The following is a 14881-nucleotide window of genomic DNA, read 5'->3' as shown; positions in this document are numbered from 1 at the left end:
GGCAGACATGGCATAAACTGGGATACTATTAAGAACTGCATTAATCAGGACAATCCGTTCTGCATAGGATAAGAGGCTGGCCTCCCAACCTGCTAGGTATTTGTCCACTTTCGCAATGGTAGGGCGAAGATCTTGAATGCGAAGTTTGTGTGTTGACAGTGGCAGACCAAGGTAAGAGAGAGGGAAGTTCTCTTTTTTGCACTGAAGGATTTGAAGGAGTTGTTGTTCCAAATCTTCAGAATCAAGGATGGCCAAAAATCTGTAAATCACATATGGACAGTGGAACACTGCCTGGAATGTAGTTGGAGAATAGGACAAGTGCTGCCAATTCCGGAGCTTGAAAATCTGAAGGCAATGGTGCAGATAAGGAGTTTCTAGAGATGTCTAGCTTGGTGATATTTCTGAGTAATTGCGGAATTGAGCCCTTTAGCTGGTTTGAATTGAGGTGCAATTCTTGCCTTGTCCTCGCTTCAAGTTTGGCTGGTAATTCTCCATCAATTTGATTGTGAGACATATCCACATAAAATGCATAGGAAATTTCATCCCAAAACCAACTTGGGATTGCATCGGCTATGCCTGCATTTGAAACATCAATGTAGATAATGCCCTTTTGGTGTTTAAACAAGATAGGAAATCCAGGACCCAGTTGACATGAAGCCAGTTGTGCTCTGATTAACTTGAATGGAGGAGTCCATGTGGAACCCACAACAACCTCTAAAGAAGTGTAGCTCAAGTCCAATATAACCATATTGCAAAGATTAGCAAGATAGTCTTCTGATATGATACCAGTCAAGTTATTGTGGCCTAGATACAATATAGTCAACTAGTAAGAGCTCCAAGCCCCAAAGGCACAGGCCCACTAAGCTGGTTCCCTAAGACACTAAGGTCCTTCAAGTTGGTCAAGTTTCCCAACCAAACTAGAAGATTGCCTGTCATGTTGGTTGCATCCAGATTTAATGCCTGCAATTTGTCCCATGCACACTTTGGCAGCCTCTCCATCTGTTCTGTTATGTCCCCGCTCAGGTTAGTCCCAGTGAAGACTTCTTGCAAATTGCATAGATTCTTCAGAGTTGGTGGTCCATAGAAGTTGTTAGAAGAAAGAACGAGCTTCTCAAGAACTGTAAGGTTGGAATGCAGAAGTGGTGGGTTTGATCTCGTGAGTTGACACAGTTCGAGATTGAGAACTCTCAAATTGGGAAGCATATTGACCACATGAGCCCAGTCAGAAACCATGCTGAGATTGACACCGCTCATGTCAAGATACTTCAGTGAAGAGAGGCATCCCAGCCAGGAGAGATTCGATGAGAAAATCTGTCCAGAATAATACATGCTGCCAACGTCGAGGTAGGACAGCCGGGAGAGATTGCCAAGCTGAGTAGGCACCTCTCCAAAGAAATCGATACAGGAGAGGTTGAGATAGACCAGGCTCTCGAGAGACCCCAAGAACGATGGTATGGCTATACCCGGTCCTCCGAGGTTGTTTCCGCTGAGATAAAGATACTTCAAACGCCTCAGGGCAAGCAGGGAGGTGCTTACCTGTCCACGCATGGCGTGAGGGTTGTCCAGTCTAACTTGGCGCTGGTCATCCCAGTAGAGAGTGTTGCGGAGGTCGAGCTTGACGACATGGCCGGTCCTGTTGCTGCACCCGACGCCGTTCCACCGGCAGCAGTCTCCTGCACCTTGCCATGAGTCGAGGAGCCTCAGCGGGTCGGCCATGACGCCTTCTTTGAAGGAGAGCAATGCCGCCCGCTCCACCGCGATGCAGCCAACGCCATAGCTCTGCTGCTGTGGTGGATGGACAGAGGAGGCAGCGGCTGCGGCGGCGAGGATGATGATCAGAGTCCAGAGCATGGATGCAGAAGAGGCATCCATGGATGGTGGATGGGACCTTTGCTTGCCTTGTGTCTGTCTGTGGTGCTAGGACAGACAGGGAATAGAAGAACCAGCAGTGGAGCTAGTGATTGGAGTACAATAGAGCCGTAGTTTTTCTGGGAGAAGAAATTCCAAGTCATGCAGAAAGATTTGCAGAGTCTTCTGTCTTGGGGAATGCTCTAGTAAAGTTGGCAAGAACCTGTCTCCATTTGATTTAACCTGACAAGAGAAAATTTGTATGGTCACTTCTCCTGTCAAAGTCTCAAAGATCAATATTAATTGTCACAGTCAAGTATTTGCCATTATTATTGGAGTCTGAGAGACTGACTCTGACTCTAAATCAGTGAGAAAATTCTAACATACCACAGAGGTTTGACTCACCACAACAGATCAGTAAATGACACTAAGGCTATGTTTAGTTCCTTCCAAAGTTTGAAGTTTGGATTGAAATTGGTACGATGTGACTGAAAAGTAGTGTGTGTGTGATAGGTTGATGTGATGGAAAAAGTTGGAAGTTTGGATGCAAAGTTTGGATCTAAACACAGCCTAAGCTTAATCAGCATGTAGTCAAAACAACAGTTTTTCTGCCAACGAGGGGAAAAAAGGCAGACAAATACTTATGGCAAGATTTTCACATCACAAGGTTGCCAACAACCTCCTTAAAATATTTTGGCATCAAATTATCGAAGTAACAAAATAAACGGCATCACTCAGAACTTACAGAGATGAAAACTATACAAATCACGGAAGGGCGATGAGAACGCAGCGGGTGGGTGCAGCCTCATTGCGTGGGACAAGCTCTGCCTGCCGTTTCACAGTGGTGGGCTGGGTATCAAAGATCTGCGGCTCATGGGTATGGCCATGCGTACTCGATGGGCATGGTTACGGAGGGCGCATCCGGCGCATCCCTGGACTAATATGGCGCCACCACTTGACAAGAAGGTGGCACACTGTTTAGCAGCCGGCTGTTCCATTATATTGGGCAATGGGGAGCAGGCTTTATTCTGGACCGACAATTGGATGCCTGGCAAAGGCTCGATTTCTTTGAGTATGCCCATTCTCTTTTCTTTTGTCCAAGACAAGAAGAGATCGGTTGCGGAGAGCTTGCAGCACAATAGATGGGTGGATGACATTAGAGGTGGCCTGTTAGCTCAAGCTCTAGTGGAATTTTTTGCGCTTTGGGATTTAGTCTCTCCCCGAATTCCAGAGCAAGGTGCAAGCGTGTGTTTTCTTGGTGGCCGTCAGCGAATGGCGAATTCTCTGTCAAGTCGGCATATTCCTTGCTTTCTGCCGGCCGCACACGATGCATCATTGGAAAGACCATTGCGAAGTCCAGTGCTCCAGAAAGATGCAAGTTCTTCATGTTTTGTGCAATGAAGGGGGCCTGTTTAACAACCGATAATCTTCAGCGCCGTGGTTGGCATCTCGCCTCCATCTGTCATCTCTGTTCCAGGGAGGAAGAGACGTGTGCCCACATCTTTCAAGGCTGCTCCTATACCCAGGAGGTGTGGAGCGATGTTAGGGGGCGGTTGGGCCTTCGTTGTTCATAGCCGGTGGTGAATTTTCCTTCTTGGTGGTGTGATGCTCGCAAAACAATCACGAAGAGGGATAGGAGAGCGTTCGATGCAGGCGTCATCTTGGTGACTTGGCTGATTTGGAAAGATCGGAATGCCCGTGTCTTTGAGGGCGTGCAGCGTTGCCGGTGAGCCTTTGTGCCACCATTGAGGATGAGTGGAAGTCGTGGCAAGAAGCGGGCTTGACCGTATCTGTCACAGGTGTTTCGTAAGTTCAGGGTGCCGGCTGGCGCCCGCTTTGTAAATAGTTGTAAATTCTTTCTTCCATCTTAATATACTCCGGTCGGCTGTTTGCCGACCCGGCGAAAAAAAAAACTATACAAATCAGTCCATGTTATGTAAGCAGCAAGGATGTTTCAGACAGACACATCAAACTGTAATGCCAAACCAACACCTAAAAGTTGTCACAGAAGCCAACCTAAGAAACTTTACACCTTACAAATAAAATGACCCCTGCAGCTCATGCAGTTGAAACTGCTTCTGTTTCCAGAGACATAAATAATTAACATCTGTCGCAAATAAAGAAACAATGCTAATGGTGTCATCAGGTTTGATTCATAAAGCTCATCAAAATTCCACCAGTAGAGTCATATAGCCATAAAGAGTACCGGAACCATTGAAGTTGAAAGATTTTTTTCTTTTTTGCATAATATCACCAAAATGTTGATCCCCTGATTAGAGAATTGAATAAAACAATGTTCCCGCAACAATTAATAAAGATTAAATTTGCCACCTTAACCTAGCTAGCAGTTAAACATTGCTAATATCATCTTGGATCTCTGCAAAGCTCCCATAGTTTCCTACCAAAGTAGGAGGCCACGCCATGATGTAGGGATGGAGAGGGAACTGGAAACTCATTGGAAACAGCTTCTCAAGCTTCCTTGTTTCTAAGCAGAGCGAAAGGATCATCCCTGTCGCGGCCAGGTACACAAAGCCATCCTTTATGGCCACCACATCAAGCCCACCATTAATACCCAGTTGGTCCGCCTCGTCGTCGCAATTGACGCCGTCGACAAACCTCCACCCCTGAACACCCTGCTTCTTGTCGAATCTGCGGATCAACACAACAATGGTGGCTCCATTGACATAAGCAATGCAAGGGATGCCGTCTTTGGTCTCGCCGACACCGAAGCTACAACCTTGCACGAGCTTAGAGTATATTGGGAACTCATACACGGAGAACTCCATGGTGCCAGTGTCCAGCACCAGCATGTGCTTCCCATTCTGGAAGGGCCAGAATATGAGGCCATTGGCTTGCATCCCGGACATAAGCCAGTATTTGGTGCCATCTTGTGGCACATCCGGCGAAGAAACCCTCTCCTCGATGTCCACCCATGGGAGAAAGCACCAATCCCTTGTGTCGTTCGAGAAGACGGACACCTGAACCCTGAACTCGTCGTGGCAAAGCCAGACCAGTTGGAATGACATGGGATCCTCTTCCGAGGAAATCAGGTGCACGTCGAGGGAGATTGGCAAGGATTCGTCTTGGATGGCGCCATTGCTGGCCGAATTGTTGATCCGGAAGGGCGTTTTGATGAGATCCGTCATCCGCGGGGCCATGGGGTTGACGGTGGCGACCAATCCTGCGTCGGAGTTGAAGAGGAGGAGGTAGCCGTCCCGGCAGTCGGCGACGCGCCAGCGGAGGGGCGCGTCGTGGTCGGGGTCCTGGAGGCAGGTGAGGAGGAAGTCGCCGCCGCGGTCCCGGTCGCGGGTGCGCCGCGCGGGGAGGAAGACCGGGAGGCCATCGTGGCCGTCGGGGTCGCCGAAGGCGCCGAGGAAGGGCGGCGGGTGGAGGTCCCTGAAGCAGCGGCGGAAGGACGGGGAGGAGGCCACCGCGGCGCGCTACGCCCTGCAGGTGAGCGCGGCGCGGACGAGCGAGGCGAGGGTGGGGAGGCGGAGGAGGATGTCCAGGAGGAGGTCCTCGCCGAGGGAGTCGATGCCGACGACGCGGCGTGTTGTCCTCCGGCGTTTCGCCGGCGGCGGCGGCTGGGTTGGGTCGCTACCGCAGGCCCTCGCCTCGGTCGCCGGCGACGGCGACGGAGGCGGCGGCGGAGATGATCGCCGGGCAGTAAACCCTACCTGCCCCATGAGATGAGAGTATGAGACAAGGCGGTAAATCGAGGAAATGGGCGGCGAGTTGATTCCGGGAGAGGAAAAGGTACACCAAGGTCCCTCAACTTGTCATCGAATTACAAAATCATCCCCCAACCACAAAACCAGATATATATATATAACAACCATCAACTCACAAAACCGTTCACTTTACGTCCTTTGTCCGATGTGGCGGCTGAGTCAGCGTGGGACCCACGTGAGCCCCACGTGTCAGGATGCCACGTCAGCGCCCTCTATCTCTTTCCCCTCCTCTCTCTCTCTCACTCACAGCGACAGGGGAGGAGTGCCGCGCACCGGCGGCTGGCGGGGGAGGATGGCCGGTGAGGCGGGCGTGTCGGCGGCCGCCGAGGGAGGAAGGCTTGGTCAATTGAGCGCAGCCGCGCGCGCATGGGCGGCGGGGGAAGAGATGGGCGTCGGCGACAACGACCGAGGAGCTGGGCACGGGCGGTGGCCAAAGGGGGAATAGCTGGGCGCGGGCGGCTGCCGCCGGGGGAAGATATGGGAGGCAACGACAGTGGGCGAGGAGTTGGGCGCGAGCGCCCGCTCCTCCCGACGGGATCCTCTCTTCCTCGTCGGTGTCGTCGTCCCCCTCGTCCCCGCTGGATCCCGCCGTGGCGCAGTGGCCATCGTCCTGGTCGCCCGCCGCGCCGCCGCTCCATTCGTCCGCGGCGTCCCACCTCCGCGACCTCCCGGCGGATCCCGCCGCCACCTCCGCCGCGCCACCTGCCTGGATGTGGGAAAAAATGGAATCGACCACCACCGCCTCCAAGGGGACCTCGTCGTGGGCAGCGGCCATCGTCGATCTCGCCGCCCCTAGGGCCCTCCACGCCGGTGCACGAGGCCGGGGTTGTTGGCCTGCAGGATGCGGAGGCCAGACGACGGCGTGGTGGAGGACCAGCTTCGGTACAGTATAGTTCAGTTCAGTTGAGGAATCTTGTCGTGGAGACCGACGACGAGCGTGGTGGCGGCGAGCTGGTTCACCGTCACCACCACCGTCTCCCCGACCTTCCCCTCCCTAACCACTATCTCCACCTTCGCCTGCATACCATTTCACAATTAAAAAGATGATTTGCTTCTTTCTTTGTTTTGAGTTGAGCCAACTACCACCATTGATTGATGGGTTTACCTCCGCGATGCCGTTGCAGAGCTCCCTGAAGGCGAGGGCGAGCTGGAAGCCGCCGAGGCGTAGGCTGCGCAACCTCGCTGGCGGGCAGACGTGCAACAGCGTGATGCAGTCACTGGCGCGGATGAAGTTTTGGATGGCCCACTGCAGCGTGCCGCCATCGCCGATGGCAGCGACTGATGGCGGCGTCGTCGAGATGTGATGATGGCCGTAGCCGCGCGCCGCCCTGAGCCAGCGCGCCGCCACCCGGGAGCCGCCGTCGCCGGCCGCGCGCGCCGTCGCCTGTGCGAGAGCAGAGAGCGAGAGGGAGGAAAGGAGAAGAGAAACAAAAAAAAAAGAGAAGAGAGGAAAGAGAGCAGGAGCTGACAGGGACACCCTGCCATGTGGGGTCCACGTGGGTCTCACGCTGACTCAGCCGCCACGTGAGACGAAACCGGGGTCAGGGATCTAATTTACACTGGTTTTAGAAGTTGGGGGATGTGTTGTATCCGGTTTTACGGTGGGGGGATGATTTTGTAACTCGATGACAAGTTGAGGGACCTTCGGTGTACTTTTTGCCTTCCGGGAGATGGTGAGATGAACAGCGCGACTTAGCTATAGTAGTTGGGCTCGGCCCATTTAGTCACACATTCACAGTGCCCACAGTGCGTGGAACACGAACGGACCGAAACTGCCTATATATTTATTGACAAATTTTCTTCCGAAAATATAACAGATGTAAGTAATAATATAATCGTGATATAATTACAGTGTAATTGGCATATAACTATAATGTATAACTTTCAAAAATCCCTCATTACCATGCTTTTACCGCAAAACGGAGATCTTGGGACCGAACCCCCTCGCACTGTGAATTTTTTTTCTCTCTCACTTGCATAAGCCTTAAAGCAAATCTAAAAGTTTAAAATTATAAGAAGGTTATATACAAGTTACACTATAGTTATATGCGAGTTATAGTGTAATTAAACTAATTTTTGAGAGAAAATTTGTCGACAAATATATAGCAAAATCGAACAGACCAAGCTTAAACTCTAGGCGAGGCCCGAGGCACAAGGCTGAAGCTGCTTGTGAATTGTGTTTGGGTGAAGGAATAAGTTCACTTTAGGTCTAAGTATAACCCGTTCCTGAACTCACAAACTGTGTCAACTTTCATCCCTAAGTAATATGGCTCTTGGTTTCGTACGACGTGGCGCTTTGACTCTAGTCAGTTTGTGCTGAGTCAACGTGGGACCCATGTGGGCCCCACATGTTAGCAGCCTCTTCCCTAGAAGGCAACAGGCGGATAAGGTAGGGCTAGAAGGATAAGGCCGTTTAGGTAGTGGGAGGTAGGCGCAGGCGGCATGGATAGGGGCAGCGTCCACCATCTGGCGGGTGGTGGGGAGAAGGGCAACTGATCACAACGATGGATTGATGTATTTGTGGCAGGAGGAGGCGGCGGCTGCCATCCAGCAGGCGATGGGGAGAAAGGTGGCCGGCCGCGGGTGGCGAAGAGAAGGGCGGCCGACCACGGCCACGGATGGATGGATCATGGATGTGTAGTTGGAGGAGGCGGGCACCAGCCACGCAGTGGATGGATGGATTTGTGGCGAGAAAAGGTGGATATGTGGGTGGCGGAAGCACGTTTGGTGCGGTGAGGGTCATGGAGGGAGGAGGAGGAGGACAACGAACAGGAAGATGAACAAGAGGTCCACGCAAAGAGGGGCTTCTTCGCTGACTTCGGCGATTTCTTCTGCCGCATCCACGCTTGCTTCACGAACGCCACATCCACTGCACTTCATACCTTTTCGTCTGCTCTTTCTTCAGCCCTTGAGGTGGAAACTCTCACCATCGCCGTTGTCATCGTCCGTCCCTCGACTGGAACACCGGTCGGAGCTTGGTTGCCTTGTCGATGTCCCCTCTCTTAGCCAGTTGGCTCACATCTATGGTGGGGATGGTGGCGAGCTCCCGCTATGCCGCCTGCACGACGCTAGCCACAGTGCACAGGTGGCGGCGGAGGAGGTGGGATGGGGATTTGATGATGGCTCCAGTGGCTTACCACCACCGCGGAACAAGCTACTTCTGCAGGCATGGTGGCGTGCCCCGCCGCAAATATATACCGATGACTTAATTAATTGTTTTATAATATACCATCGGACTGGGTTTTTTTTTAAAAAAAAACCCAAAATACTTTTAGAGACATACAAAGTTAACAATCGATTTATCTCGTTAAAAAAATGAATTTTTAATGTGGCATTCTTACACAAAATACATCATCGAAGTTTGCAAAACCTTCATAGAATTTTGGTAGTGATGTATTTGCAAAACAGACGGCTACACAAATACGCGAAAAATATAGGTTTTGACTACCTCGGTCGAATTCGTTTGATCTACTATCTGCACGCAACGCATCCATTGCCCAGTTTGGTAGTAATCCTGGATTCTTTTGTTCCTCTCGCAGCCAAGTGGGCCCAAAGCTAGCCCATTCGTCCAGCCTGAGCACATGAGGAAGGCCCATGTGCGTGACTCAATCATCCTTCGGGCGCGCCGCCGTCGCCGCCGCGGCGGCGGTGAGGAAGAAGTCCCCGTCGCCCCCGCCGGCGACGAGCTAGTCCTTGTGGAGGCAGCGCCGACGGCGTGAAGGCCGGGAGCGGATTGAAGCCGCTGCTGTCGGCGAAGAGCCCGAGGATGGGGGCGCCAGCCGGGTGGAGGGCGGGGAAGCGGCGGCGGAACTCCGGGCTGGAGGAGACCACCACGCGGACGAGGCGCCACGGAGGGGAGGGGAGGGGAGGGGAGGCGGAGAAAGATCTCCTCGATGTGCTCGTCACCGAGGGCATCGATGGTGGTGTAGCTCGGTTCCTTTCCTTCTCCGGCGGCGGCTCGCTGCGACTGTCCATGGCGGTGGTGGGGAATGGGGATTGCCGGATTAGGGAACTAGGGTTTGATCCAACTCCTCGACAATGGCTTTATTAGTCGATCACCAACAAACAGGCCAAACAAGGCAAATCCTCCAATATTCATGCTTGCATCGGCCATCAGGTACAGTCTCTGCTAGGCTGCTAGCCTTTAAGCTTTCTTGTAGTCTTGACTGAAAACCGAATTTGATTCCGGAAAATAGAACCAATCATATAGACTATATAGCAGTAGTGTTCATTTGATTCCAGAAAATAGAACCAAAATTTTGACCACTAAAAACGAGGAGAAAATTCAGATGCTAACAGAGGAGTAGATATTTCTGAATTCAAATTCAGATGGCTATTTCTTATTCCTGCCTTCCTGCTTGCTTCATTTCTGCTAACTGCTAAGCAATTTCATTCATCTTTTGGCCACTGCTGTGAACGTAAGTCAACTAACATAGTTAATATATATAGGGGCTCATAACATGAGCTCAGAATGAACTAACAGATTGAATATATATTGATCAAAGGAAGTGATTGAAACAAAACTCATACACGTAAAATTTTGTGCACGATATGCTGCGAGATTATTATTGTCTAATACGAGTGCTTGAAAACAAGACAAGAAGGCAACATAGAGAGCCACACATGGGCTAATATTACAAAGATGTAATGTAGGATTATTTTTCAACTTCCGATTGATTAGATGATCCTTGAGAAGATATCGAGAAGTTCCACATTTTTTAGTCTAGAAAATATAGTAGCTCTCGGTACCTTCTCAAGTACGAGAAAATTTTCTCAGGTAGAAAGCCCTTATATGTAGGAATCCACTCAGCTTCTTCCATCCTTAAATCGTGTAGCCTTTTGGAGGTATATCGCTGAAGTGACAGTAAGAAACACATTCAATCTGTCATACTGCCTATCAAAGTGGTGAAAGTAAGAAAACCTCCAACTCTTCTTGAACAAAAGAGACGCAAGAACCATCCAAACTCCAATCACAAACCCCACACTGAGACCAGCACAGAATGAACCATCGTGATGACTTTTAACGGTTTGACCTTGAGATGTCCCATTTTCAGGACAATTCTTTGCAAGGGGATAACCACAAAGACCTGGGTTGCCGATGTACATCAAAGATGGATCATCTGCATTGAGTGTGTCCAGTTGATGTCCCCGAGGAATCCTTCCCGATAAATTGTTGTAAGACAAGTTCAGATAGCTCAAGAATGTCAAATTTGATAGGCTTGAAGGGATTTCTCCAGAAAATTGATTATATGATAGGTCAAGGGAGGTTAATTGGTGCAGCTCACCAATCTGATCCGGAATGTTTCCTGCTAACTGGTTCCAGGACAGATTCAAATTTACCAATTCGACAAGAGAACCAATCTCCTTTGGAATATGGCCAGACAATTTGTTGCTAGAAAAATCAAGGCCCACCAAGTACACAAGTCCCTTGCTGTATTCAAGTTGTTGACCTTGCAGAACAAATGATATGCTATAATGGAACAGGCCGAATACATCGAAAGCTCCGAATCCGTTTTCCAGTGCCACTCCAAATAGGAACACTGTTTCTAAATTTTCTGGTTCGTTGATCATTCCTTTCAAGCACGGAAGGGATTGTGGGATAGTACCAGAAAAACTATTATTAGCTATATCCAAATACCGCAGATGATCAAGTTTGGTAAAACCACCTGGGATATGACCAGAGAACTTATTAGACCTGATACGCAGAATTACTATGGATGGCAACTTTTCACCTATCCACTCTGGCAACTTTCCAGAATATTTGTTCCATGCTAGATCAAGAATGGTGATGCTTTGGCACGATTGCAGTAGCATAGGGAACTCTCCAGAAAGCTGATTTTTGCTTAGTAAAAGGATATGAATGTTCAGACTTGTGGAATGTATAAAACTACCACCAGTCGATGGTTTCAGTTCTGTCGGCAAACAGTGAGGAAGTTCTCCTACCAGAAAATTGTCTGCTAAATCCAAGGCACGCAAATTGTGCATCTTGCAAAGGGACTGTGGAATGCTGCCATTGATATGGTTGGAAAAGAGAATGAGTGTATCAAGATTTGCGCCACCAAAATTAAATGGCAGCGGACCAGACAATAAGTTTCTGGAAATGTCCAAATAATAGAGATTTTCCGGTAACGATGGCAGGCGACCAGTCAGCTGGTTCGAAGCTAGAATGAGCTTTTCAGTTGACATACCTTGAAAACTGTCTGGTAACTTCCCTCTGATCTGATTATGAGATATATTTACGTTTGCAACGTCAGAAACTAAATTCCAGAACCAATTAGGAAGCTCATCTTTTATGCCTGAACTTGAAACATCAATTGAGTAACAATTATTCAACGATTTGATCCACACAGGAAATTCTGGACCCAGTTGGCAAGATGCAAAATAAACATCGATCAATCCAAAGGGAGGGCTCCAACTTTCGTCCAGCACTACCTTTAAAGGATTATAAGACATAATGATTATCTCCAAACTCTCAAGGCCTGAAAGATGCTGGTTTGAGATCACACCACTGATATTATTGTTATCTAGAATTAGAGTTGTCAAATTAGTCATTGCTCTGATTAGCAAGGGCAAATGACCACTGAATTTGTTCCAAGATAGGTAAAGGCTTGTTAAGCTAGTTTGGCTCCCCAGCCAATCCAGGTTTCCAGTAATGTCATTATAAGACAAATCAAGCTCCTCCAATTTATTCCAAGTACACATTGGAAGCTTATCCATCAGATCTTTGATTTCCACGCTAATCAAATTACCATAGAGGTATAGGACCCTCAGATTGCAAGTGTTGTTTAATGTTGATGGCAACGCCCCTTTGAAGCTATTTCCTCCAAGGTTAAGGCCTTCCAACAAAGTTAAGTTGCCTAATCCATCAGGAAATGAACCAGACAACTGGCATGAGGCCAGGTTAAGCATCTTAACCGTCTTCATGCTCCACACCCAGTTGGGAATTACCGTGCCAAACAAAGTGTTCTCAGAGAGGTCAAGTGTTTCAATGCTTGTCAGATTGGTGAGTCCTGTTGATGATGAACTCATGATCCAACACCCTGTAAGGCGTAGAACCTCAAGACGGGAAAGCATATTCACTGGACGGACCCAATCAACCACTGAGCTTAGATTCACATAACTCATATCAAGATACTTCAATGAAGGAAGGTGTGCCAACCATGAGATGTCAGCTGCGTGCATAGGAGGATAGTCATAAATTCCTGATGTTATGTCAAGAAACTGCAAATTAGACAGATTACCAAGCTGATGAGGTACTCTGCCGTAAAAACCCATACATGCTAGGTTGAGATGGGTCAAACTTTGAAGGGAGCCCAAGAACTCTGGCATACTTTCTCCAAGGATGTTCCCACTAAGATCTAGACGTTTCAGTTGTCGCAGGCTTACCAAAGACGAACTTATGTACCCATACAACTGAAAATCAACATTGGGAAACTTGTAATAATGCGGATCATCATACTGTAAGATAGTGTTGCTGAGGTTGAGGATGATAACATGCCCCGTCCTGTTGCTACACCTCACACCGCTCCACTGGCAGCAATTCTCACCTAGCCATGAGCTGAGGCGTTTCTTGGGGTCGCTTGTGATGCCAGCCTTGAACGAGAGCAGGGCATCCCTCTCGGCAGCGATGCAGCCACCGGTGGATGCTGGAGCTTTGGGAGATGCGGCTGCGCTGGTGATGGCGTCTCGGGAGACGACTAGCAAAAGGCAAGTGACTGCAGCTGCAATCGAGGAGGATCGTGGAGGAACTGGAGTTCTAGCCGTTCTAGCCATTGTGTTGGTGATATTGCACGCTACGCAATGCAATGCAACCCTTGTTGAGAACTAATGCAGTATATGTTTGGAAGAAATTCCTCCAACATATGTCAGTATCATAGTCTGGTGATGGCTGGTTGTAGCGAGGGAGGCGGAGGCCAGCGAGCTTGGCTGCGCCGCCGCCGTTGAGGAAGGAAGGGGATCGGGAGGAGCGAGATTGCCGGTGTCGGGGACTCAAACCGTCTCTGCGAAAACTGTCTATTATGCGAAAGTCCAATTCTGCCCTTCAACTTGTTCCACGCATGCGAATGAAGTGGGAGGTATCCCGCACGGGACTCCCGTACCTCGCGGTACCAGTGATTGTCGACCGTTTGATCTCACTGAATGGATGGCTCCGATTATAGTACCGGGAGGTATCAAAAACTGTGATGGACGGTAAAAAATCTCATCTCGTTTTCTTGTGCGCATGCTTTCCAAAATGTTAAACAATGTGTTTTTTTGCAAAATATAAATCTATATGAAAATTATTTTAGAAAATAATATTAATCCTTTTTAAGTTTGTTTAGTTAATACTTAATTAATTAAGCACTAATCCATTGTTTTTTTGGTGCGTAGAGAAATAGTTCCCGACTCACAAACACCGAATACTAAGAAGATGAAAAAACCGATCGTTTGTCTTGCTTTATATTAGCTGAAGGAGAACAATTGCAAACACCAGGAAGCTACAACTAATGTCGGAATCAATTCTGGGTAGAAATTTCGATGTCTCGCTTTCTACCTAACAAATACCCCACCCACTAATTTAGTGCCTTGGACCTTTATACCTGCAAATACCCCCAGGCCCCCGCAGTACACACTAGTGCCTTCTCCAATGCTAGGTCAATCTGGTCATGTTCTTTTTACATTGTAGATTGCAGATGATAGATTATTCACAGGTATTTTTTTCCATGCTTATAAAAGTAAGTTGATTTAAAAAATTTTTTTTAGAATTAGACAGTACAATACAAACACTCACAACGCATACACACTCAGGCAGGCGTCTTGCTGTCGAGAGGTACGTCGCCTACCACTAAAAGCACAAAGCCGTTAAATCCTGAAAAATTCACTTATAAGGGAAGTCGAACCCAGGGACCTTAGGTGCTGAAAAATTCACTTATAAGGGAAGTCGAACCCAGGGACCTTAGGTGTTACTAAAACTTCTTGTAACCACTAGGCTATAGGCCCTTTCGCAGTTGATTTAAAAACTTTCTACATCAATATTACTCATAACTTTTTCTAAGTGATACTTTTTAGTTTTATAGTATTTAATTAATTTGTTCGTGCGATACTTTTATAGTTTGTCTCTGGTTGGATCCATCGTCTATAACCCATCCATCAATGATTTGTACGAGAAAGCTTGTGTACAGGCATCCGATCAGAGACAAAATATCAAATTAAAGTATCGCCACCTGATCCATTCCAAAGGGCATGAAACCTATTGTTTTTTTTCCCCTTGCCACTTCTCTCTAGGGGTGAAAACGCTTAGAATCAGTCGGAAATGGTATTTT

At 48.6% G+C, this 14881-nt stretch overlaps 2 protein-coding genes and 2 pseudogenes across 2 annotated transcripts; 1 reads left to right on the top strand and 3 right to left on the bottom strand.

The window, feature by feature from the left end:
- Nucleotides 1-241: 241 nt before the first annotated feature.
- Nucleotides 242-1872, bottom strand: LOC127760783 (receptor-like protein EIX1; annotated as a pseudogene).
- A 1788-nt stretch (nt 1873-3660) lies between these two features.
- Nucleotides 3661-5778, bottom strand: LOC127762450 (uncharacterized; annotated as a pseudogene).
- Nucleotides 5779-5945: 167 nt separating this feature from the next.
- Nucleotides 5946-7231, top strand: LOC127762536 (uncharacterized). Its single transcript, XM_052287066.1, has 2 exons — nt 5946-6461; nt 6704-7231. Exons 1-2 carry the CDS (start codon nt 5946-5948, stop codon nt 6881-6883), a joined length of 696 nt encoding a protein of 231 aa, XP_052143026.1. The 3' UTR covers nt 6884-7231.
- A 2766-nt stretch (nt 7232-9997) lies between these two features.
- LOC127760090 (receptor-like protein EIX2) lies at nt 9998-11656 on the bottom strand. Its single transcript, XM_052284300.1, has one exon. It carries the CDS (start codon nt 11562-11564, stop codon nt 10386-10388), a length of 1179 nt encoding a protein of 392 aa, XP_052140260.1. The 5' UTR covers nt 11565-11656; the 3' UTR covers nt 9998-10385.
- Nucleotides 11657-14881: the final 3225 nt, after the last annotated feature.

Source organism: Oryza glaberrima, chromosome 1, assembly GCF_000147395.1.
Source record: "Oryza glaberrima chromosome 1, OglaRS2, whole genome shotgun sequence".
Lineage (NCBI taxonomy): Eukaryota > Viridiplantae > Streptophyta > Magnoliopsida > Poales > Poaceae > Oryza > Oryza glaberrima.
This window is presented reverse-complemented; position numbering and strand designations above follow the sequence as displayed.

What these genes read in the sequence shown, in the direction of transcription:
- LOC127762536 (XM_052287066.1), top strand. Translation starts at nt 5,946, where the DNA reads ATGGGCGGCGGGGGAAGAGATGGGCGTCGGCGACAACGACCGAGGAGC. An exon ending in GTGGTGGAGGACCAGCTTCG is followed by an intron (nt 6,462 to 6,703) that starts GTACAGTATAGT and finishes ATGCCGTTGCAG; the next exon opens with AGCTCCCTGAAGGCGAGGGC.
- LOC127760090 (XM_052284300.1), bottom strand. Translation starts at nt 11,564, where the DNA reads ATGCACAATTTGCGTGCCTTGGATTTAGCAGACAATTTTCTGGTAGGA.